The 26,554-nt window shown below is 35.3% G+C and overlaps 1 protein-coding gene across 2 annotated transcripts in view; it reads right to left on the reverse strand.

Moving 5' to 3' along the window:
- Positions 1 to 3,553: 3,553 nt before the first annotated feature.
- Positions 3,554 to 26,554, reverse strand: part of SPATA6 (spermatogenesis associated 6) — a 157,810-nt gene continuing 134,809 nt past the window's right edge. For both annotated transcript variants that reach the window (XM_067726066.1, XM_067726065.1), the window contains exons 12-13: positions 18,877 to 18,968; positions 3,554 to 10,296 (exon numbers count right to left, since the gene is read on the reverse strand). In XM_067726066.1, coding sequence (XP_067582167.1) covers positions 10,116 to 10,296; positions 18,877 to 18,968 — 273 coding nt within the window. In that variant the 3' untranslated portion in view covers positions 3,554 to 10,115. The remainder of the gene's footprint in view (positions 10,297 to 18,876; positions 18,969 to 26,554) is intronic.

A 26,554-nucleotide genomic window follows, 5' to 3' on the forward strand; every position in this document is an offset into this window, starting at 1 on the left:
ATTTTATAACAGACTGTATTATAATGTGTCTGTGAGAGGTCAGGACATATTTATTTTATATTTGCCCAATGCCACTCACAATATTTAGTTCATAATAGGTACTTGATGTTTGCTTAATGAATGCATAAATAAATGTATGAGCTTGATAGCGTATAAATGTATAAACTTGATGTGAGTTTAGATGAAGGGAGAAAAAACCTGGTATTTAAAGGTTAGCCACCGATGCCCCCAGAGGTATGTAATTCACATGGAAATCAAGAGACAGCCATAAACCTTCTTGGAGCCCAAGGTAGTTTGTGCCTACAACACAAAAACATTCAGATGATGAAGAGGCTAGCAAAATGGTAACACTTTAAGAAGGAGAAATTTAAACCAGCTGAAAAAAGGCCTTCTTTCTCCTTAAGAGAGAGGAAGCCATGAAGAGGTGACAGACTCATGGTTCACCAAGCTGGGCAAACACCACAATCACCTAGAGAGGCTCAAAAACTCTTAAAGACTCTTTAAAAAGGTTAAATTTACTGCATCAGGATCTCCAGAGGCTGAGATGAGGAAACTAGTTTTAACTGCTTCCTAAGTGATTCTCATCAGTCAGGATTTGGAAATGCTGAACTGGAACACAACCAAAATCTTTACCAGCTTTAGATCGGGATGGTACATAGTCATGCACGTTCCACTAATGAGATGAATGTTACGTACGTCTCAGGTACTCTGCATCTGCATCCTATGCCTGAGGAAAAGTTACTTCCAAATTATGACAATTTCCAATTATTTGTGGTAACTAGATCGCTGAATTCTTTAAATCCCATGGAACTCTTTATTACTAAACCTTCCTAGTAGAGCTGCTAACTAGTTATAAGCTGGCTAGTTTAATTTCCCTCACTGTTCAATGGACTGGAGGTATGTTCATAAGTGGGTGAATTGGCCAACAAGTAGGGACAGAGCCGGGAGAAGGAAAAACAAATGGTTGGAGCTATTTACAAACATATCAAAAAGCCTGAATAATGGAAAATAAGCCTCCTCCATATATAGAAGTGATCAATCACTGAGAATCAAGTATCGTCTCTTAAAATCCAACATGAAATCCAATACTTAAGAAAAATCAAGCAATAGTAGGAAAAAGTTCAATAGGATATTTATGAGAAAATACTAATATACGGGTTTAAGTCCTCATTCAGCCACTTATACCCCCTACTGTGTGACCTGCAAGAGACATTTAACCCAAATTGGAGTTTTCTCATTTGTAAAAGTGTAGCACTATAACCCCTGCCCTACCTAATTCACAAACATGTATGGAGAAATACAAGTTATTATTTATCATAAAAGTTTAGTGGAAATAGTTTTTCTAAATGTTTGGTGGATAAAAATTCACTGAAGTCAAATGTTCTTTTTCTTCCATTTTCGCAACATAAACACTTGAAAATACTTTCTAATTCAAAAGCTGGTATCTTTTCTCTCATTTAGCAAAAACAATTACCCCCCCTGGGTTTACAGTGGAACTGAAATTAGTTTGACTGTTTTTGTTTAAGATTATCAACAAAAAACTCTCCAAATTATGCAGTTTCTATGCCAAAACACATTCTTTATGCTGCATAGCTGTAGGAATGTATCATAAGTGAACAACTGCTGGGCCACAAAGGAGAGTCAAGATAGAATATTTTTTCTATCCTCCAGGAAAATGTGCAATATTTTTAACACGTTCTTCTTGAGTGGTAGATTCCTTTCAAATATAGTTTTTTATTTAGCAACAGAATATTATTATAAATGGGGAAAAGGGGGCTATAATAACTGTTTCAGAAAACATACATGTTTCGGATGAGTCCAACAGATAATCAGTGAGCTATGTAACAATAACAACAACAATAATAATTGTAGTAAATCATATTGTTTATACAGCCCTTGCCACGTTCAAGGCCTTGTTTTAAGCACTTTCTATTTGTTAACTAATTTAATATTCATAATGACCCCATGGGATTGGTAATAGTATCTTCATTTTATAGATGACAAAACTAGAAACAAATAAATCAGGTAATTTGTCTAAGGTCACACAGTTATTAAGTGGTTGAAGTGTGATTGGAATCTAGCAGTGTGACTCCAGAGGCTGTGTATTTAACCCCTAGGCTATTTTTCTGAGCAGTGAATAATTTATATGCAGCAAGATGCAATAACTAAAATATAATACTCATTAGCCAGCAATTTCCAAAAACATGTAAATATATTTTAAAATTTATTTTATGTATATCTTAGGTTGAGATTGCTAAAGAAAATTTTTGTGATTAACATTTTTAAAATTTAAGACTTCTAAAAAATTACCTGGTAAACCTTAGTCTATTTAAAAAAAGTTTTGTGTGCATGTGTATATGTATGTAAGTACACACACACACACACACACACACACACACACACACATACATATATCTCCGTGACTAGTGTCAAACAGTATAGTTTTCTGAAAAACGTGATCGCTCAATCACATTATTATAAATTCTTAAGACGTGCAGGGATGTGCATCTGGCTGAGATGATCCAGGGTTACTTCTATTGAATTAGGGTGATTTACTTTAACTTCTTCCTCTAACATCCCCCAAATCAAAAGGATATGGTTAATTTACAAAACATAACTGTGCTAAATCCAAAATAAACGAAGGACAAAATAAACTTCCTACTATCAAAACTGGTTAATAGGACATACCCTCAAACTAAATTTATTTTTGTTTTAAAAATAATACCTTGGGGCTTCCCTGGTGGCGCAGTGGTTGAGAGTCCGCCTGCCGATGCAGGGGACACGGGTTCGTGCCCCGGTCCGGGAAGATCCCACGTGCCGCGGAGCGGCTGGGCCTGTGAGCCATGGCCGCTGAGCCTGCGCGTCCGGAGCCTGTGCTCCGCGACGGGAGAGGCCACAACAGTGAGAGGCCCGCGTAATGCAAAATAATAATAATAATAATACATTGACAAGTGAGATAAGTCACAAAGAAAGTTGAAGTGGACAATATTCTCAAAAACTAAAGTCATGTGTTTAGTTTCACTTGTAAAATCTATGTAAAACCTCTACCGAAGTGCACAACATATACAAGGTTAACAGGATTTTAAATATTATAGTAAAAATAATGATGCTAAGGTAGCTGTCTATGCCTGCGTGGATTTATGCACAAAATGATGAAACTAATGAAAGGGAAAGGGTATTAAATCAATTTTAAGCATCTACTATTTTTCAGGTACAATGCTAGTCACTTTGCATCATTTACCTAATATGTTCTTCATAGTAACCAACCTAGGTAGGTATCATTCTCATTTTATAAATAGTAAAATTAAGGTCTGATATCTCCAGACAGCACCACAGTATAGAATACAAACCCAGGTATATGACTCTTCTCATAATACTATACAACCTACCTAAACTAAATAACTAGTAAATTTAAGAGCCATACCAAAAAAATCTGAATTATTTGGTCTTGTGTCTTAAAATAATTTTGAAAAAATTTTTACATTTATTCCATTTTTTTCCTCCTATCAGATCCTCAAGATCTTTCAGAATATCACTCTATATTGACTTGGAATTTCAGTTATTACAGTTACCCTTTATCGAGCACCATACATTGTACAACATGTTCCACATGCATTAACTCTTTAAATGATCACAAGAAACCTATGAAAATAGCTTCCATTTTACAAGTGAGAAAACAAGTTCAGAAACGTTAAGTAACACAGAGGTGACAAGGAAACAGAGAAAGAAATATGAGGTCTGTTCAACTCTACAAACAACAGTATTGCTATTATGCCAGATGGAATATTTTTCAAACTGCAAATTTCTTTTCCCAGATCACTTCCAAAAAGTAATTAGGATAGTGCCTAATATATGTAGAAAAATGTCCACATTTACTTTCCTATTTAATCTTAATACTCTATGAGAAACGGAGGGGCAGTGTTTATTAATATCCTTTTTCACAGGTAAAAAAAATAAGGTTCAGAAAAGTTGTGAAGAAAGTGCTTTTTCTACTGTTCAATGTTGTTGTCAATGCCCTAGAAATAGAACTTTCTGAAAACATATATACATAAATCCTTCATCATTTTATTTGCTTATATCACTAATTTTACTAAAAAAACAAACACACAAAAACTCCAGTGAAAAATGACTTTCACTGATAAAAGTAAGCCTCTAATAGGATACACTTAATCTCAATTCTATTACATATATTCAAAGTCATTAAAGATTTTCTCTCACCTTATTTCTGAACTATGTCATAAACTCAGAAAGCTAAACTTATTTAAACTTATACTGCAACAGAAATGTAGTGATGCTTCTGACACTTAAAGTCTATTTTTTCTGAAATTAATATAGGCACCTATGCTCTCTTGTTTACTATTTGCATGGAATAGTGTTTTTCCATTCCTTCATTTTTAGTCTATGTGTGTTCTTAAATATAAAGTGAGTTTCCTGTAGACAGCATATAGTTGGATCTTGTTTTATTATTCATTCAGCTACTCTATGTCTTTTGACTGGAGAGTTTAATTAATTTATGTTTAAGGTAATCATTGATAGGAAAGGACTTACTTTTGCCATTTTGTTGTTTTCTGTTTTATATTTACTTTGTTCCTCTATTCCTCTCTTGCTGTCTTCCTTTGTGCTTTGTTGATTTTTTTACAGTGACATTCTTTGATTCCTTTCTTTTTTTATTTTGTGTATCTTCTTTAAGTTTTTGGGTTTTTTTTTTGTGGTTACCATGTGGCTTGTTAAAATGTCCACTACCCAAAGTGATATACAGATTCATTGTTATGCCCATCAAAATCCAATGACATTTTTTATAGAAATAGAAAAAACAATCATAAAATCATATAGAACCACAAAAGACTCAGAATAACCAAAGTGATCTTAAGAAAGAACAAAAAAGCTGGAGGCATCACAGTCCTGATTTCAAACTAAATTACAAACCCATAGTAATTAAAACAGTATGGTACTGGCATAAAGACAGACAAATAGCAATGGAACAGAACAGAGAGCCCAGAAATAAAGTAAAACATACAGTCAACTGATCTTTGACAAGGGTGCCAAGAACATACAATGGGGAAAAATTGTCTCTTCAACAAGTGGTGTTTGGAAAATTGTAGTATCAACATGCAAAAAAAAGATAAAAAAAGAAATTGGACCCTTACCTTATACCATATATAAAAATCAAGTCAACGTGGATTAAAGATTTAAACATAAGACCTGAAACTGTAAAACTCCTATAGAAAATATAGGGGTACATCTTCTTGACATTGGTCTTGGCAATGACTTCTTGGATATGACACTAAAAGCAAAGGTAACAAAAGCAAAAATAGACAAAGTGGAACTACATCAAATTAAAAAGGTTCTGCACAGCAAAGAAAACAATCAACAGAATGAAAAGACAACCAATGGAATAGGAGAAAATATTTGCAAACCTTATAGCATTTCTATCTATTATAGTACTTCTCTCACCGTTAATAAGTAAATGTCAGTCTCCTCCCACAAACTAGGGTCAGGAACTAGGTTTATGTTTATCTCTAGATGTCAGTCAGTGCCTTGCAGATTGCCTGAAACTGAGTAGACCTTCAATAATATTTGTTAAATGGGTGAATAGTCACAAATTCTGGCTGTCTAAGGAATTTCATATAACTAAACTCAAAGTACATCATTCAGAGATAAATAATACTCTCGTAACTCAATAACAGAAAGTTTGCTTTTCCCTCTTACCTCCTCATTTTGTACATAAATTTCTAGCTAGTTAGATAATCTGGGATTGGGAGGAGAATATCTTTCTTAATTTCTAAAAGGGGGCCCTCAAACTAACTCACTACCACAATGGCCTCAGTAATAAGTAAAAAGTACAATTACTTGGGTTCCACTACTCTCAGGGCACCTATTATGGTCACATACAAATTAGGACATGAACAACATAGAGCTTTTGTTTATTTTGATCTGAATTCATTATTTTGATCTGACTTCAAAAATCCATTTTGTATTCTTGAGTTCTCCCAAGTTCTAGATCTTTAACTGATTACTGGACATTTTCCTCAATCCCACCTCCACCCTCATAAAAGCTGATCAATATTGAGTTTATTCCATCTTGGTTTCCTATACACAAAAGTCCTTCCCATCTTTCAATGTCCAGCTCAAAAGTTACCACATCTAATGCTGCTCCAGGCCTGTTGTTCACTTTGCGGTCCTCTTAACTGTCCCACCAAAGCGTTTGCAACCTTGCACATAATCTCCAGCTAAAGCACTTGGAGCTTCCTGAACAATCATGCTCTCTCCCATTTTCCCACTTTTGCAGGTTCTGTTGCATCAAGCTACCATGCCCTATCCTCATTCTTGCATTCTTGTATCATAGAAGTTACCAAACCACTGTAAATGTTGAAATACACTGTTATTTGTCTCTCTCAATAGAATCTGCATGCTTGTGGAAAGATACATTAAAAAATTTTATACTCTATATCTAACACAGTGCTCAATAAATATGTGATAAATGGGTGAATGAGTGCTTGAATGTGTAACTAGCCTAAGTTCCTAAGGTAAGATAAAAATAAACATAATAATTGTAAAATGGTGGAGTCACTTTGGAAAACAGTTTGGCAGTTCTTCAAAATGTTAAACATAGAGTTTCCATATGATCCAACAATTCCACTCCTAAGCGTATACTCAAGAGAAATAAAAAGATATGTCTTCACAAAGTTCACAAATGTTAATAGTACCAGCATTTTTCATAATATCCCCAAAGTGGGAACAATGAAATGCCCACCAACTGAATGGATTAATAAAATGTGATATATCCATACAATGGATTATTTTTTAGTAATAAAAAGAAATGAAGTACTGATACATGTTACAACAGGGATGAGTTCCGAAAACCTTATGCTACGTGAAAGAAGCCAGACACAAAAGTCACATATTATATAATCCCACTTATATGAAATGTTCAGAATAAGCATAGAAACAGAAAGTAGATTAGTGGTTGCCAGGAGCTGAGGGGAGAAGGGAATGAGGAGTGATTGCTAATGGGTACTGGATTTCCTTCTGGAGTGATGAAATATTTTATACACAGCTAGTGGTTACAGTTGCACAACTCTGTGAATATACTAAAAACCACTCAACTGTATACTTTTAAAGGGTGAATTTTGTAGTATATTAACTATCTCAAAAAACCTATTATTAGAAAATGAACACAATAATGAGAATTCTCCATTTGGTCCAGATTTTTAATCAAGGGCTTTATCTTTGAAATCACGACACAACTCTGCTGCCTAGAACTTCCTAATCTTCTATATTGATCAATTATAGAACTAGAAAAATGTTGGAACATTAAAAGGTCATTCTAAATTAACCCCTTCCTCACCTTACAGGTAAGAAAACTGAGCTCCAAGAAGGATAAATGATTTAAACAAAGTTATACAACTAGTAGTGAAACCAGGGAGAACTCAGTCTCAGTCCAATGATTCATCTTTTTTCTTAGTTGAATTAACATTTTCCTTCCTAAAGTTCCCGGGTTCTTTTTTTTTTTTAACTTAAAGGAAAAGTTACATTAAAAAGAAAAGGACAGACCTATTTATCTTTCATATTAAGCCTAGTAACTATTACTAGATTTTAGGGGATATTAAAAAAAGATTAAGAGAAAAAACTACTGCACCTTTCTGATTCTTTCAATGAGAAAAGGCAACTATTAGTACTTAAAGGTTTTACTCTTAAAAGATAATACAACATAAGAATTCACAGTAATAGTTAAGGATAGCAACAAAAACCACTCTTTCCCCTAGGGAATGGAAATAGACACTTAGCAAAGATGCTACATATGTGGAAATTTACATCCGATCCTTCACAGAGATGTCAAATTTAATCCATAGGAAAATGTCTTTCAAATTAACACTTTCTAAAGTTCCCCTTGGAGACCCATTTTTTTGGTGGCCTTTGTATGACAATGGCAAATATAGGTACAATAAGTAATTTTTGTGATACTTATTCACTCAGGAGATTTTCTATGAGAGCAAATATTTTCTTTAAAGTTCATATTTGTTCTTTTCACCAGAAGCAACTTTTAAAGGGAGGAATTTTTCATTTGTTTCTACCAAAGGGGAAAAAATACTAAGTTTCGTTGAACATATGATTTTTTTTAAAAACCATCATTCAATGTTGACCTTCAAAAGCTTATACAAAACATCAACATACAACTTATAGCCAGAGGGTAGCTCAGTGATTGTGTAGTCCAGTATTTCCCTGACTGTGCCCACATGTACCTGCAGATGGCATTTCAGAGGAAGTACGGGGAGTTGGGGGAGCAGAATGGGAGGGGAAAGATAACCATAACAACAAATATTGTTACACACTCAATTTAGTTTAGGAAATTCTGGGTTAATTCAATAAATATTTAATGAGCACCAACTATGTGTCAGACTTTCTTCTAGACGTTAGAGCAAAACATATTTATGCCAGGATTTCTTAGAGCCTCTAACATGCTACTGTTTACTATGACTAAGATGACCACATGTAGTTTGCCCGGACAGCTCCAGTTTACCACTGTTTTCTCAGCATCAGTAGACCCCCTTTCACTCCTGTTATCATACGCACGACTCTCTAAGTTTGAGGGGTGTGAATATAGTGCATAGATTTTTCCTAAACTTACATGACCAATGAAATACTTATATTTCCTATAGCCATCTCCTAGAACAGTGGTCTACAGAACATGGTTCAGGAAATGCTGACCTACTCCATTCTCTCCATTTGATAACTGAGGAAACTAAGGACCAGAGATCTAAAGCCTAGGACACCTGGCTCCTATCTCTGATGTGCTTGCCAATACCTTGCAGATTGCCACAGATAAAACACTCAAACACAAAGTAAAAAAGTCTTATTACTGGATAACAAGTATTATGTATTTTCTCCTATTACAAAAATAAATCACCCAATTTTACATGCTGATTCCAATTTAAATAGAGTTTAACTCAAGTTTTTTCTTTTAAGATCATAACTATAAAATTAACCAAAGATGGAGTCAATGAGAAAACATTACCTTGTAGTCAACTCTTTAAGTTTATAAGCCAAGTTTACCATGTCCTATTCTCTGCTTTTCTTCCGCTCACTCTGGTGAATACAAGGTAACTGATTTCTTCATATCTTCAAAGCCTCACTGGCCTCATAGGTGTGTTTGGGGCGTGGGGGAGAAGCTAATTTTCTCAACTAACAACTTTCTAGTACAAAGAGTTACGCTCTAATATTTTCCTCCACTTTATGGTTCCAAGTGTCCTTTAAAGTAAGGATGCTACTTTCTTGGGCTATTTGATACCTATGAAAACTCTAAAGAGATGGAATTACAATATAAGTCCCTTATTCTTTCTGAGTCTCTACAGGCTTATTAACAAAGGCTATTTTCTGATTCTGGATGCACCAAAGATATGGCTCTAGAAGAAAATCATGCAAAAAATTCTGTCTTTAAAAATCAGTCATGCACATTGTGGATCACCCATGGCCATTCCTGTTTCTAGCTAACTGTTAAGCATTTTAAGTAACTTAGGTAGTTCTTTTAGAGAAGACGGAGTGAATGATTATAGAAACTTTAAAAAGAAAGCTGTATCTTAGGAGCTAAGACATATCAATAGCCTTTTCTGAGGGAGCAAACAGTAGAAAATACTAGTTAAAACAGGGTTTAAACTCCTGGGAAATTCATCTTCGTACAGTATACCTTTTTGCTCATGACCAAGAAAAGGGAGTTAATAATAATAATTAAATCTTAGACAAGATAACCAGTCAAATAGGTGAAAAGAAAATTACAAGGTGATTAAGGCAGAAGAACATTTCTAGAGAGAATCCGTTTTTGGATTTGTAGCTGGTGATATGAGAGAGATGTGACAGAACAGCCTTCTCAGAATCAGAATGGAGGTTGTAATTGTGTTGCACAGCTTTGACTTTTAGAATATAGCATTCTTTACTGTGATTGGAAAAAGGTTTGTCCATGATAATTTATCATTTGAAGTAATAAACTTATTCAGGTCTAACTACTGTACTCAATTAGAACCACCTGTTTAAAAGAAAAGGAATACAGATACTGATCACATCAAACGTTTTCATTGAGAAGTTGACAAGGACACTCATACAGTTTATCACCACTGGTCTCAGCAGCCTTCCTGTGTATGAGAAACAGAACTACAGGCCTTTTTGTATAAGCTCCTGTACATCTTGTCCATGCTGCTCTCAAAGATGGGTCGGTAGGATTTTCCTTTATAAGAGGCTGCCCTGTTGGACCAGTATTCGCCATCATCCAAATGGAGAGTGCCACGTGGCTGCTGAAATGAACTATAAAAAAGGACATAAAAGATTAAAACAATGAGGCAACAAAATGAGAGGTAGTACTATATAAATCAAATATTTACTAAGTACTTTATAGGTGTGTGGTACTCTGTTTGGGCTTTGAGATATAAAATGTGACAAGGCTTATGCCTTCAAAGAGTGACACTATTTGCATGCAACAATTACAAAACAATAAAATGAAAATGGTATGTGAGAGTTAAAAAGAAATTCTGAGAAGAGAGGGAGGTGCGGCAAGGTAAAAGCAGGGCACAGATGGTATGGCATGGCCAGTTGTGAGAGTGCTTGGCCTCTAAAGTCAGGCAGACCTGGAACTGAATTCCAGCTCCGTCTTTGTAAGCTGTGGGAACCTGGGCGATTTATTCAATTGTCCAGGGTCTCAGCTTCCTTTACTGTATTTTTGCAGTATTGTTGTAAAAATCAAAGAGAATATATGTAAAGTGCATAGTACAGTGCTTACCTGGCACACAAAAGTTATTAAATATAAGGCATTGAACTACTAGGTACTTTATATATATTTATACATATTTATAAAAAATCTTACAACCCTCTGAAGTTGGTAACTGTGGAAACTGAGACTCAGTGAAGTCAAGTGACTTGCCTAAGCCTCTTTAGGTAGTAAGCGGCAGAATGGAAAAGGATACCATTTCTGTGGCTCTAATGTCCTTTCCACTGTGGCATGCTATTGTCCTCAAGGAGGAGTAGAAAATTCGACAGAATATGAATCACTTTTAGAAAACGGAAAACAAGGTGGAAGAGTCTGTATTTGAAGCGATAGAGAAATACTGTTATTTTGAGGGTGTTGAAGAAAAAAGAGAGAGAACAGATGGAAGCTATAAAATAGACCAGGACTAGGCTCATTGTAATGGGAATAGAGAAGAAAAGGCAACTCTTTCTGAAGGCTTGATAGTGCTTTTCTTTAATTTGCTAGAAATAAAACATTGACTTTTAAAAAGACTGAGTTTATTTTATTTTTTAAACAAATAATGAACTCACTTTAATAAATTAAGTACTTGTTATAGATAAGACCTCTCAGGCATGTTAGAGATTATGCCATATAAAACTGTATGTCCTTGCTATTAAATTACAAATATTGACTTCATATATTTGGAATCTCACTCCACACAAAACAAACAATTTCCTCCCTGACTTATCAGTCCCATGATGTTACTTGTGAATTGTGAAATAGCAACTCTGGGAGCTGGATATCTGTAAAAAGAATTTGCTGTTTCACCTGAAGTCAATCTACCACCTGAACTCAGTAAAAGTGGTCACAAAAAAAGGCACAAAGTGGCTGTGTTATTCTTAGAGCTTGCCATAGTTTCCACCTTTCATTAGCTTTGCTTAAGAAATAGTCTAACCAACTGAATACAATGTCTTTCATACAATTTCTCACCAAGCCTAACTCCTGCTGAAACAGTCACTCAAAACAGTTTTTTTGGACAATTCGAGTCAAGTGATAGAGAAATCACACACACAAATACATTAATAGAACTTCTTCTGCATGTACTTTGTACCTCTGCAAGTATATCTACCAGCCTAAGTCCCCACATTTGCCTCTGCTCCCGCATACTACTTCAGGAGTGCCACATGTTGTGTTTTGTTTGTTTAGCTGTATTTGGTTTATTTGTTGCTTTTTTTGTTTTATGTCAAGTCATGCACTAATTAATATTTCACAAAACACAGATCTGTCCTTAATCTCCCTGTTGTCCACAGTCATCAACTTTACTGCATACTGATGGTCAGATGATAATGTTCTTTTCTGAACTCTATATTTTGCTGGGCTAGTTCTACCACAATAAACCTAGTCAACAGAAATTTGAATTTTTATTAAGCTACTACCCAAATCTCAGAAAGGTAAGTAATAGTAGGGCTGCTAACTTTAAAAATCATTGTGTAGGTTTTTCTGAGATTGTAAATCAAATTCCTAATCCCTATCATAAATTATCATATGAATGAATAAGTGAATAAATAAAATTCAGAAATAATTTTAGGAGCAACTGTGAACCTGATAAGGGTCTGTAAAAAAGAGCTAAAGTGGCCAAAACAGACATCCTGATGCTTTTAAAATCTTGCAAATTTTGACAGGAAGTTTATTTCTATTTAAAATTGCAAAATTTTCAATTTAGTAAACAGTACTGTAGTTCTCCGGAGAGAATTTGGGAATTGGCTCATCCTAGAAGTCTGAACTGCGAAACAGAGGTGTTTGCAAAACAGAGGTGTTTGCAGAACAGGTTCTAATACGCATGGACAGGTGCAAACAAAGAGTAGCAGAATCTTAAAAGCAACATTTACTTCTAGACATGGAAGTATTTGGCTATCTAACTAATAAACTGTGAACATATTGAGTCAGTTCTGATTTTCCATTATTGGGAATATTAATAAGTTTACAATGTGTAAGCGACACTTAAAAAGTCTTATTATAGTAATAGGCTTTTAAAGACTACACTTCTGTATTTTACCATGAGTATCTCCAGCATTCATTCATTCAAAGCATTCAAAGTTCCTCCTCTACAAAACACTGAATTAGTGCTATATAACGTAAAATGGTTATCTTTAAAGCAGGGATAAAATTGCTATTTTATTAAATGCAGTACATTTTTTGGCAATTTACTCTTGCTACTTGAATAGGGGGCCCTCTATTTAATAATGACAAAACTATTAAGAAAAAAAAGACAAAAAAACCCAGAGACCAGGATAATACCTGAGAACCGAGCACTTTCAAATCTTAAATGTTGCTAAGGTATAAATTATAAATTTATTTTTTAAGGCCTAGCATATATACAGAGAAGAGAAAGGTCGCAGGCAGCTTAACATGGACTAGGATACTAGTATTTTGCTTACAGAAGGTTAAACTCACTTGAAACCCTGACAGTGTTTTCTATATCAGTACGAAATGAAGACCAAGTACATACTACTTGACACATAGTTTTCAGATAAAATATCTATAAGGTTATATACATGAAAACGAAGGTCAGACGGTAAGATGGATATGCCATGCAAATAATATTAATTCTAATAAATAACTGGAAGGTCATGAGAATAAAAAAATTGGCCATTTGCCATTTGTACTCATATAACCAGAGTTGAAAATGACATTAAAAGATGATGATGCATATTCTATACTTTAAACTTGTGATCTAAGATTCAATATAAAGACCTAATATAAGAGAAGAATTTCTTCCCATAATACTCTATAAAGGTTCCTATCAAGCACAACTTTGACAAAACATGTAGAATAGTACTGAGGATGTGATGTATGCTCTATAGACATTGAATGGATGGATGATGGATAGACTGATGGATGGATGGATGGAATGTAGGAAGGAAAATACTCAAAATCTTGGAGTTCAGAATAGATGATAGGGAGAGACTAAATTGTGGTCTAATAAAATCTGTAAAGCATTCTGTATCTTTAAATATACCACACAAAGATAAAATGTCATTAAAGACATCAAAATTTACTGATAAATTATAGCAGTAATTCTCAAACTTTAACACACATCAGAGTCATCTGGAGGGCTTATTACAACTCGCATTACTGAGCCTCACCCCCAGAGTCACTAATTGAGGATGTCTGAGATGGGGTCCAAGAATCTGGATTTCTAACAAGTACCAGGGTCATGCTGATGCTGCTGGTCTAGGAACTACCTTTAGAAAGCACTAAATTAGTGGCTTTTCTATAAAATTTTAAAAGCTTCGGGAAAAAAATTGCATGTTGCCATTTATCTTCTTTTATTATTCACAGAAACTATACAGTAAACATTAACAGAAGTCTATTCAAATGAATATACTGAAGACGGGTTACTTATACGTGATTTACTTCCCTTCTCTGAGTAAGGATGTGCAGAAATGAGCCACTGACAACAAATAAGTTCTAACAGCTTTCATCAGGATTAATTCCACTGTTGATTCCTTATCTAGAGATGTTACTAAATATCACAACCATAATACGTGATATTTAATAATAAAGAGTTTCAGCAAATTCAACTGATCATTATTAATAAAAGACCCAATTTTAATATCTGAACTGTTTTTTTTTAAAAATTGAGCTCCTAGTACATGTCAGAGACCTTGATGGGCAGTCAAAAAACAAAGGTAAGCAAAACCTCTGTGCCTCACACTTAACAGAAGGGGGCAAAACAGACATAATGAAACGATCACTGTGAGATAAATATTGCTAATTGAAATTATATATGTGAGAGGAAGTGGCAGGATAAAGGAGAAAATGACTAACAGTTTGCTGAGGTCATAAAAGGTATCTCAGAAGAGGGAATAACTTGAATTTAGTCCTAAAGAATGAGTAAGCATTCACTAGATAAACAAGAAGACTGGTTATTCCAGACATCATACTGTAACAGAACCAAGGCACAAATTAGTCTGAAATATCAATAAAAATACCAGATAACACAAAATCCAAAGAATTCAAATTAGATTTGAGCAACATTTTCTCACTTAAAACTGAAAGCTTATTCTTAGTTATTCAAGAGACTTTAAGTCTATATATTATTTAGACTTTTTTTCTTACATTTATTAGTACTAAAGACATCTTGGTAAATTCACCAAGTTAATCAGATAGTGAGCAATGGGCAGGAAATGAAAACTATAGTCAATCTGTGTTATTGAAAAATATATAGTCAAAGTTTAAATTACTTAGTTTGAGATTCTGTTATAAACAATTTCATAATTAAAGCATTTATATTGAGCATATTCTTACTGTTAATAACCTGCAAAACATGCACAATAGAAAACAGTTTATATCAATAGCTAGTTCCATAAAAGAACAACATGGCTAAAAATCTGGGGTAATAGTCATAAAAGGCCAAGTCATGTTCTAAACATGAAATTAAAATTATTTTTATCTTCCCCTCTCTTTTTGTGGCCAACTCCCATCTACAGGAAGCATCACCTCATGCCTGGTCTTCAGTTAGGACTAATGATCAAATTGAATAATGAGGCCAGAAGTGTACTACAGTATGGAGAAATTTCAACATCCTGAAAACTGAAGAAATTTGAAAAATATATAGAAGGTACTAAAAGGAGAAAGAGCATCCCAGGGCCCTGGAAACTGGCAAGGCTACCATAGCAAATGCCTAAAATTTTCTGAAACATAGGCAATATGAAAGTTGAAAAGGACGTCTTCATGGGTAGTAAATTCTTTCCCCAATCCAGCTCTCAAATCTTAAATTATTGGACGTAAAAGGTCACTTAATAACTCCTTGATAAGAGATTTCTTTCAAGTGAATTTCATTCTCAAAGGTGATGGAAAACACAGGACAGCTAGCACGGATAGGCTGATGCCTGGAAGATGAAATAACAAGCACTCTAATTTGCCGTTCTGCTCTTCCTGCAGAAAAGATGGAACATCTGCTGTACTCCATGGCTGATAGCCACAATGTATATCTAGATCATAAGATAAAGGATTGAGTCCTGGGCATAGTTTTTCCTGGGAAAAATATGAAAGAAAATAATTTCTATCTCTTCATGAATATTCTCTATTTGACTGTCATTATATGTCTCTTTAGTTCTTTAAACATAGCTGTTGCATCCCCAGGGCTGCCTCAGGAGGTTTCTAGTAACTCATTTTTCATGTGTATGGATCACACTTTACTGTTTCTTTGCATGTCTCATAATTTTTTGTTGAAAACAACAATTTAGATAAAAATTGTAGCAACTCTGGGTTCTCACTCGTTACCAAGTTGTATTGGATTCTTTGTTTAGGATCTATGCTGTAAAGTCTGTTTCCTTTGCACTGTGTAGCTGCTGGTGTCTCTTCATTTTTATTTTTATTTTTTTCAATTATTGTTTCTATTTTTAAGCCTGGCCTCCTAGGGGTTGCCCCTGCGTCAACATAGCTTGATGACCAACAAATGATTGGTCTGAGTCAATAATCCTATAACGTTTCCATCTTTTGCCAGTGGACCTATGTGTGGCTTAAGGAATACATTCAAAGTTTATCTGGTTGATAAATCTGCCCTGGAACTTGCTTTCTGCCTTCATAAGGCCTCACATTCAGCCATGGAGTAGTGACTCCCTCACACGCTCTCTGGTCTCTCCTGAACATGTTTACAGCCTTATACATACACATAATGTTCTAGACTACCAGGGATACGTAGAACTTTATCAAGGACAACTGTGGCTATCTTGTCCTTGGATTTTTGTTGGCTGCCCCAGTAAGCAGTAAGACCTCAAGCCCTCCCTTATTGTTTGCCAGTGGGATCATTATTGTTTCCAGTAATCCCCCCACACATGAAATTTCCTATGCTATGCGCCATATAAAGTCAGTCCCCTCTGGCAGCAGAGCTGCCTGTCTTTTGGCGTGACTGCCCCAGTAGACTTTTGTGCTGAGGAGCTGGGGGGTGGGGGGTAGGGACTGGAGCTCCAGGCAAAATGCCACAGACTCCTACTGCTCTCATGGAGCTTCAGTAGATTTTCTTGATAAACGCTCCTCAATTTGTTATATTCCTTTGGTCAATTTCCAGAGTCCTTAAATTGTTGTTTTTGACAATTCTGTTCAATTTTGTTGCTTTCGGAGGAGAGGATTTGCTGAGCTCCTCACTCAGCCCTTCCAGAGGTCCATGCAGACTTCCTCTTGACCCCTGTGTCAATGGATGTCTGCAGAGGGGTAATTTTTAGCCAAGATCTCAAGTTCCCTCTTGATTTCTGCTGATGGAAGCCTTAAGGCAAGCAAGTGGGTGACTACTGTGAGTGTGGGTTCTCTCATCTGTGAGATGGAAAGTAGAATGGGGTGACTTCTTGGCCTACTATATAATATGACTTGGGGATAAAACTAAAATAATACCCTGATCAGTTCGGTAGCTTCTGGAGCTAATATCAAAGATACTCTTATAAAATGTCTTGAGGCACTGACCACTGTGTCCTATTGGTCCAAGTATGTCCTACTGGTCCAAGAGAAGCAGCAAGGAATATAAAGTAATCTCAGAAATGTGTGAGCAGAACTTTCCTGATGCTCTGCTTAACCCTCTCACTTGAGAGGTACTGAAACAGTCTCAGGTGACCAAAAGCTTAGCCATTAACATTGCTTGGTGAACGGGAAAAAGAACCAATACTAAGGTTTATGGCAAACTTTAAATAGAAACCAATGTTTTTCAAAATATGGTCCTTATCTTACCTTCACTAGAATCATTCATGATACTTTTTAAAATGCAGATTTCTAGGTCACACCTCTGTGTGTTAGGAACCAGAATCTATGGAGGTAGAAAGTAGAAATCTATATTTTTAAGAAGCATATTATACATATAGGAGTTTGAAAATCAGACCCTTTGCTTTATCAACCCTACTCACTCCTTACCTCAATTAGAATTAATTACGTGGATACAGAACGCAAAATTGGGATGCTAATGCATATACCGGAAATCTAAGAATTAGAAGTTTAAGTAACAACAATAAACGGTACAAATTCTTCATCAAGGTATGCACTTTCTTGGCCCTTCCTTTTCCCATTTGAATTGCTTTTTCTTCAAACTCATATAAAATACACTACTTTCCTTCATGAGACACCTAGGTTTCCTCAAGGATGGGAAGCAGTAACTTTGGACAGGAGCTCAGACTTATACTCTGTGTAAGGGACAAAAGGAAAAGTCCTCACATGTTTATGGAATGCCTAGCCTAGCTTCCCAGGGCAAATATCAGAGATTTTAGTCCAAAACACCAGTTATAGCAATAAAACATATTCCATTATCTGGAACTTTTTTCTTACATTTGTTTTTCAGGAAACTCAGGAAGGTGGAAGCCATATAGTAATCAGTGGCATAGCATCAAAGGCCTTAGAGAAACTTTAGTTATATAAACTCACAATTTACATTCAGTTTTTAATACCACACTTAATGGCAATTAACATAAAGTTTTCAAAAGCCTTCATGAGATTTGCTAGTATAATTTTGCAAAAACTGTATTATTACTAACATTTCTGAAATTTTAGGCTAGAAGAACTGAATTTCTCTTATTAACATAAGAGAAAAATAAAAAAAATAAAAAAGGCTTACTCATGATCTAAATTTTTTTTTTTTGCGGTACGCGGGCCTCTCACTGTTGTGGCCTCTCCCGTTGCGGAGCACAGGTTCCGGACGCGCAGGCTCAGTGGCCATGGCTCACGGGCCCAGCCGCTCCGAGGCATGTGGGATCTTCCCGGACCGGGGCACGAACCCGTGTCCCCTGCATCGGCAGGCGGACTCTCAACCACTGCGCCACCAGTGAAGCTCTCATGATCTAAATTTTGAAACCTGTTGTTTCCTCATTTATTCAGGATGAGAATAAATACATCCTGAACTAAGTCCTGAGTATGTGGATTTGCAAGGCAGCCAAATACACTAGAAATCTTAAGTAGGATGAAAGGCACCACCATTAATTGACTATATTTGATTTCACTGAAAATTTTCAGTAAGGCAAACATTAAAATACTATAATAGGATTTTACATAGTTAAAATAAAATATAAATAAATAAATATTGAGTCTAAATTTGCCACAAATCCTGCAGATTAAAAACCAGGTTATTTTTATATTAACTATGAGAAGATCTCTATACACTGTATTAATCAAGCTCATACCTATACTCTGGGTCACTGTCATAGGCAGAGTCTCTATATAAAAGACCTCTTTTCAATTCCAGTTCATCTTCTTTCTCTGGGTCTCTCTCATCCTGAAAAATTTAAAGATTTGCATTAATTTATTTTATAATTAAAATGACACCCATGTTTCTGTGGTAATTGTTCTCCCCCTCCCCCAATGAAAGGAATTGAATTAAATGCTGGATTTCTTAGGAAAGGAACAAAAGGGTTAGTGAGAATTTACTATTCTGTTCAATGAAACTAATACAGTTTTATTATAGTATTACTAATACTGCTTATCAAAGACTAGAAACACAATAGATGTTTCTTGAATCAATGAATAAATAGAAATGGATACTGTGTCAAGATATGTAATAAGATGTGTAGTAGGTAATAGCCTACACATTGTTATGTGGACTCCTAAAAGATTATACCTGCACTCTGAAAAATAAGTATTTGGGAAAACTATGTAAATCTAAGCATTTTAACACATACCTATTACTTACGAAGGAAGTGATTTAGAATTATTACGTGTATACCAAAATGCAGTAACAAGCCACAAGAAGTAAAAATTAAAGGCAGGGTAGTTGGAATCAAAACACATGGCTCCTCCTCCTTCTATGGGCAGGCTGTTCTTTACTTCTGAGAGATCAACTCAAGGGCATAAGAAATAGAATTCTAAAGAGATAGCTTTGTAAACTATGTCATTCACAGTAAGGATGTTCTTACATATGGTAATTTTATATAATTTAGTATCAAATATCTTTCTCAACTACTAGCTAATACCCTTGTTCTGTGGTCAAACAGGAACAGAAATAAAGAGAACTGATGGTAAAAGGAACCAGTAAGCACAGATTGCTGTAGGGATTAGTATTAATAAGGTGGTCATTCACTTTATGTAAGAAATCAGCTGAACAAAGATTATCAAAGATTAGATCACTCCCTAACACCATACACAAAAATAAGCTCAAAATGGATTAAAGACCTAAATGTAAGGCCAGACACTATCAAACTCTTAGAGGATAACATAGGCAGAACACTCTATGACATAAATCACAGCAAGATCCTTTTTGACCCACCTCCTAGAGAAATGGAAATAAAAATAAACAAATGGGACCTAATGAAAACTTAAAAGCTTTTGCACAGCAAAGGAAACCATAAACAAGACCAAAAGACAACCCTCAGAATGGGAGAAAATATTTGCAAATGAAGCAACTGACAGAGGATTAATCTCCAAAATTTATAAGCAGCTCATGCAGGTCAATATCAAAAAAACAAACAACCCAATCCAAAAATGGGCAGAAGACCTAAATAGACATTTCTCCAAAGAAGATATACAGACTGCTAACAAACACATGAAAGAATGCTCAACATCATCAATCATTAGAGAAATGCAAATCAAAACTACAATGAGATATCATCTCACACCAGTCAGAATGGCCATCATCAAAACATCTACAAACAATAAATGCTGGAGAGGGTGTGGAGAAAAGGGAACACTCTAGCACTGCTGGTGGGAATGTGAATTGGTACAGCCACTATGGACAACAGTATGGAGGTTCCTTAAAAAGCTACAAATAGAACTACCATATGACCCAGCAATCCCACTACTGGGCATATACCCTGAGAAAACCATAATTCAAAAAGAGTCATGTACCAAAATGTTCATTGCAGCTCTATTTACAATAGCCCGGAGATAGAAACAACCTAAGTGTCCATCATCGGATGAATGGATAAAGAAGATGTGGCATTAATTTAACTCAGCCATAAAAAGAAATGAAATTGAGCTATTTGTAATGAGGTGGATAGACCTAGAGTCTGTCATACAGAGTGAAGTAAGTCAGATAAAGAAAGACAAATACCGTATGGTAACACATATATATGGAATTTAAGAAAAAAAATGTCATGAAGAACCTAGGGGTAAGACAGGAATAAAGACACAGACCTACTACAGAATGGACTTGAGGATATGGGGAGGGGGAAGGGTAAGCTGTGACAAAGCGAGAGAGAGGCATGGACATATATACACTACCAAATGTAAGGTAGATAGCTAGTGGGAAGCAGCCTCATAGCACAGGGAGATCAGCTCGGTGCTTTGTGACCACCTAGAGGGGTGGGATAGGGAGGGTGGGAGGGAGGGAGATGCAAGAGGGAGGAGATATGGGGATATATGTATATGTATAACTGATTCACTTTGTTATAAAGTAGAAACTAACACACCATTGTAAAGCAATTATACTCTAATAAAGATGTAAAAAAAACCCAAAAAAGATTATCAAGAAAAATGATTTTAAAAATTTGGTGATGGCATGAAATTAGAAAGAGAGCATTCAGTTAAAAAATGTAAGCAATACATAATAGAGCAAGTTTAAAAATCACAGAAAATGTGAATATATATTTAGAATTATTATAACTTCTATGTGAATTGAGCCCTTTTACTGTTATGAAGTAACTCCATTTATTTCTATTAATGCTTTTTCCCTTAACATTTTTTTGGTTTACCATTGATATAGCTACAATAGCTTTCCTTTAGTCAGTGCTTGGATGATATATATTTGTACTTTTATTTCTAACTTTTCCTTATTATTATGTTTACATCTTTTTCTTAAATAGTATATAGATGGATGTTTCTTATTTTTGTCCAGTCTGATAAGCCAATGAAGTAGAGCATTTACTCTATTAATATCACAGAAAATGTAATCACCTGTAATGAGTACAAAAGACACTGCAAAGGAAAGTGTAAGAAATAAGACACTATGTTAATATGTTTTCAATCTTCAGAAATAGAGTATATTGCAAGAAAAACTGAATGAAAGAGATGTAAATGATGTTGAATTTTAAAATTCTATCCTTGGAAGAAATATTAATTTCTAGATTATATGATAAGTGATATCAGACATAAACATAAATCAATATTCCTGGTTTAATTTTGTCAATACAGTTGAAAAAAATAATTTTTGACCAGGAGTAATAAAAAATGTAGACTAAATTTTAAAAGTTTATATATGAAAAAAATACAAAAGGGCCTTAGAAATATGAACCTCAATTATTCATTGAATAATACCCCTATTTTGAGCTGGGTACTTACTATCCTAGACTCTGTGAAGATAGAAAGATGACTAAGACATGATTCCTGCACACATGTGGAATAAAGTTTGTCTATTCTGTGAATCTCTATGAGTAGAATGGATCAACAGGTAGAATTATTATAGGATATAATAAAGGACAAAATGAGGAAGAACTGCCTAATTAATAGAGCATTCTAAAAACAGAATGACTGTCGTAAGAGGGAGTAAGGGCACAATCACTAAAGCTATTCACATAGAGCACTAATACCTATCTATAATCAAGGAGTTCAGGAAGGGGAATTCTGCCCCAAGAAACAAAAAGGACTATATGGCCTTCACGGTTATTCTCTTCAAATTTTAAGACCATTGTGTGACATTTATATATATTCAAACACATACATATCTCTTATAAGCATCCTTGTGTAAGCTGTTTTTAAAAAGATCAAGTTATAAAAAACCAGAGAGGCAACAAACATCATACCTATCATAAGCCATCAACTATGACTAAAACAAGTATTAGAAGAGATATATCATTCTCATTAGTGCCAGAAAAATATATTTCCGGAGCATAGGGAAGTGATTCCCCTCTTATTTCTCACCGACATTCCCATTTGTCCACATGTAAACACAGGAAAAGATGGATGACACCAATATTTGTTCAGTTCCTTCAACGTATCTAGGGCTGAGTTAGGTACTTCTTAAATGAATATCTTGTAAGCCTTCAATAACCTTATGAAAAAGGCACTGCAACTTGGAAAAATTAACAATATGCCCAAAGATACAAGTTACTAAGTGGCAGAGCTGGAACTTAAACCCAGATCTAACTTTATTTACATTATACTCCCTCCTGAAATGCAAATAAGCTGGACTATAAGATAAAAATCTCCATTCCAAACCATTAGATTATTATCCAGTATGAAAATTAAGCTCAAACTCTTTCAGCTAATATCTATTCAGTTAGTTTTTTATGAGGGTATTCTGAAATAATTTAGCCCAGAAAAATTTTTTTTAGGATTTCCATGAAGAAACAGTTTTCTTTCAGCAAAAGTCATTAATAAAATGACATACTATTAAAAGAAGCTGTGGGCTCTCCTTCCCTGAAACTGGCAGTAAGTTAAATGTTCTCTTAAGATTCCTGTCACCAATGATCACTATCTTATACATGTAACTGACATCATTCTTAGAACACCCCTGGAACAAAGAAATAAAAGATACCCATACATGCTTGCAAACTGAAAAATTTAGGACAACAGTGATTCAATAGTCTATGATAGGGCTTCCCTGGTGGAGCAGTGGTTAAGAATCTCCCTGCCAGAGCAGGGGACACAGGTTCAAGCCCTGGTCCGGGAGGATCCCACATGCCGCGGAGCAACTAAGCCCATGGGCCACAACGGCTGAGCCTGCGCTCTAGAGCCTGCGAGCCACACCTACTGAGCCTGCGTCCTGCAACTGCTGAAGCCCGCGCGCCTAGAGCCCGTGCTCTGCAACGAGAGGCCACCGCAATGAGAAGCCCGCGCACCACAATGAAGAGTAGCCCCCACTTGCCGCAACTAGAGAAAGCCTGCGCGCAGCAACGAAGACCCAATGCAGCCAAAAATAAATAAATTTTAAAAAGAAAAGCAGCAGCCAACCCACAGCTGCAGCCAGTTAAAAAAAAAAGTCTATGATAAAGCAAGAACTAAAAGTAGTCATCTCACTAATTAAATAGTACTTAATAAAACATACCCCTGTCATTCTCAAATGAAATTCTCATATATAGTTTAAAAACCTATAAGATGTGTTTCATTGCTGTCAAATTCAAAACACTATTTATAATGAAGTGTGTACAAGAACAAGAATTCCAATAGAATTTAACCACTAGTTCTAATTTGCATTATCACCCTGGACGATTAATGCTTCAATTTCCTAAATCGTAATGTAGAGAAAATTTAGAGTTGTTCAAAGTCACAAAGATAAGAAGTTGCGGAGCTGGCCTTGAACCAGGTTTTTCTAATTCTATAAACTGATTTATATTGTAAGTATATTAGAGGATAATAAAGACTAAAGGGAAGACCACTTAAAGAACACTTAAATGCTACTTTTTACAAACTTCTGGAGGCAGAGTGTGGAAATGCATGTGTGATGGTTAATTTTATGTGTCAGCTTGGCTTAGCCATGGTACCCAGACATTTGGTTAAACATTATAATGGATATTTCTGTGGCACTTTTATGGATGAGATTAACATTTAAATCACTGGATTCTGAATAAAGCACATTGCCTTCCATAATGTGGGTGGGCCTCATCTAGTCAGCTGAAGGCCTTAATAGAACAAAGACTGATCTCTCCCCAGGAAGAAGGATTTCTGCCAGCAGACTGCCTTATTTTTTTTTTTTTAACTTTTTATTTTATATTGGAGTATAGTTGATTAACAATGTTGTGATAGTTTCAGGTGTACAGCAAAGTGATTCAGTTATACATATACATGTATCTATTCTTTTTCAAATTCTTTTCCTGTTTAGGTTTTACATAATATTGAGCAGAGTTCCCTGTGCTATACAGTAGGTCCTTGTTGGTTATCCATTTTAAATATAGCAGTGTGTACATGTCAATCCCCAACTCCCCAAACTATCGCTTCCCCTGACTCTTCGCCCCCCCGTAACTGTAAGTTTGTTCTCTAAGTCTGTGTTCGTTTCCAGTTTCTGTTTTGTAAATGTTCATTTGAATCATTTCTTTTTAGATCCCACATATAAGGGACATTATACTATATTTCTCTTTCTCTGTCTGACCTACTTCACTCAGTATGACAATCTCTAGGTCCATCCATTTTGCTGCAAATGGCATTATTTCATTCTTTTTAATGGCTGAGTAATATTCCATTGTACATATGTACCACATCTTCTTTATCCATTCCTCTGTCGATTGCATTTAGGTTGCTTCCATGTCCTGTCTATTGTAAACAGTGCTGCAATGAACACTGGGGTGCATGTATCATTTTGGACCATGTTTTTCTCCAGATATATGCCCAGGAGTGGGATTGCAAGATCATATGGTAGCTCAATTTTAGTTTTTTAAGGAATCTCCATACTGTTCTCCATAGTGGCTGTACCACTATGGTTACATTCGGACCACCAGTGTAGGAGGGTGCCCTTCTCTCCACACCCTCTCCAGCATTTATTGTTCATGGATTTTTTGATGATAGTCATTTTGACTGGTGTGAATTGGTATCTCAGGGTAGTTTTGACTTGTGTTTCTCTAATAATTAGGCACGTTGAACATCTTTTCATGTGCCTCTTGGCCATCTGTATGTCTTCTTTGGAGAAATGTCTATTTAGGTCTTCTGCCCATTTTCTGATTGGGTTGTTTGTTTTGAAGATATTAAGCTATATGAGCTGTCTGTAAATTTTGGAGACTAATTCCTTGTTGGTCAATTCATTTGCAAATATTTTCTCCTAATCTGTGGATTGTCTTTTCATTTTGTTTATGATTTCTCTTGCTGTGCAAAAGCTTTTGAGTTTAATTAGGTCTAATTTGTTTAATTTTGTTCTTATTTCCATTACTCTGGGAGACAGATCAAAAAAGATACTGCTGCAATTTATGTCAGAGAGTGTTCTGCCTATGTTTTCCTCTCTTCACACTTTTATTCAACATAGTTTTGGAAGTCCTAGCTATGGCAAACAGAGAAGAAAAAGAAATAAAAGTAATCCAAATTGGAAAAGAAGAAGTTAAACTGTCACTGTTTGGAGATGATATGATACTATACATAGAAAATCCTAAAGACACTACCAGAAAACTACTAGAGCTCATCAGTGAATTTGGTAAAGTTGCAGGTTATAAAATTAATACACTGAAATCTGTTGCATTTCTATACACTAGAAATGAAAGATCAGAAAGAGAAATTTAAGAAACAATCCCATTTACCATCACATCAAAAATAATAAAATACCTAGGAATAAACCTACCTAAGGAGACAAAAGACCTGTACTCCAAAAACTATAGGACACTGATGAAAGAAATCGAAGACAACACAAGCAGATGGAAAGATATACCATGTTCTTGGATTGGAAGAATGAATATTGTCAAAATGACTATAATACCCAATGCAATCTACAGATTCAATGCAATCCCTGTCAAATTACCAATGGCATTTTTCACAGAACTAGAACAAAAAATCTTAAAATTTGTATGGAGACACAAAAGACCCCGAATAGCCAAAGCAATCTTGAGAAAGAAAAACGGAGCTACAAGAATCAGGCTCCCTGACTTCAGACTATACTACAAAGCTATAGCCATCAAAATACTATGGTACTGGCACAAAAATACAAATATAGATCAATGGAACAGGATAGAAAGCCCACAAATAAACCCACGCACCTACGGTTAATTAATCTACAACAAAGGAGGCAAGACTATACATGGTGGAAAGACGGTCTCTTCAACAAACGGTGCTGGGAAAACTGGACAGCTACATGTAAAAAAAATGAAATTAGAACATTCTTTAACACCATACACAAAAATAAGCTCAAAATGGATTAAAGACCTAAATGTGAGACTGGACACTGTAAAACGCTTAGCAGACTGCCTTTGGACTTGAACTACAACTCTCTCCTGAGTAACCAGCCTGCGTATCAGA

This window comes from Pseudorca crassidens, chromosome 2 (genome assembly GCF_039906515.1).
Source record: "Pseudorca crassidens isolate mPseCra1 chromosome 2, mPseCra1.hap1, whole genome shotgun sequence".
NCBI classification, from domain to species: Eukaryota; Metazoa; Chordata; class Mammalia; order Artiodactyla; family Delphinidae; genus Pseudorca; species Pseudorca crassidens.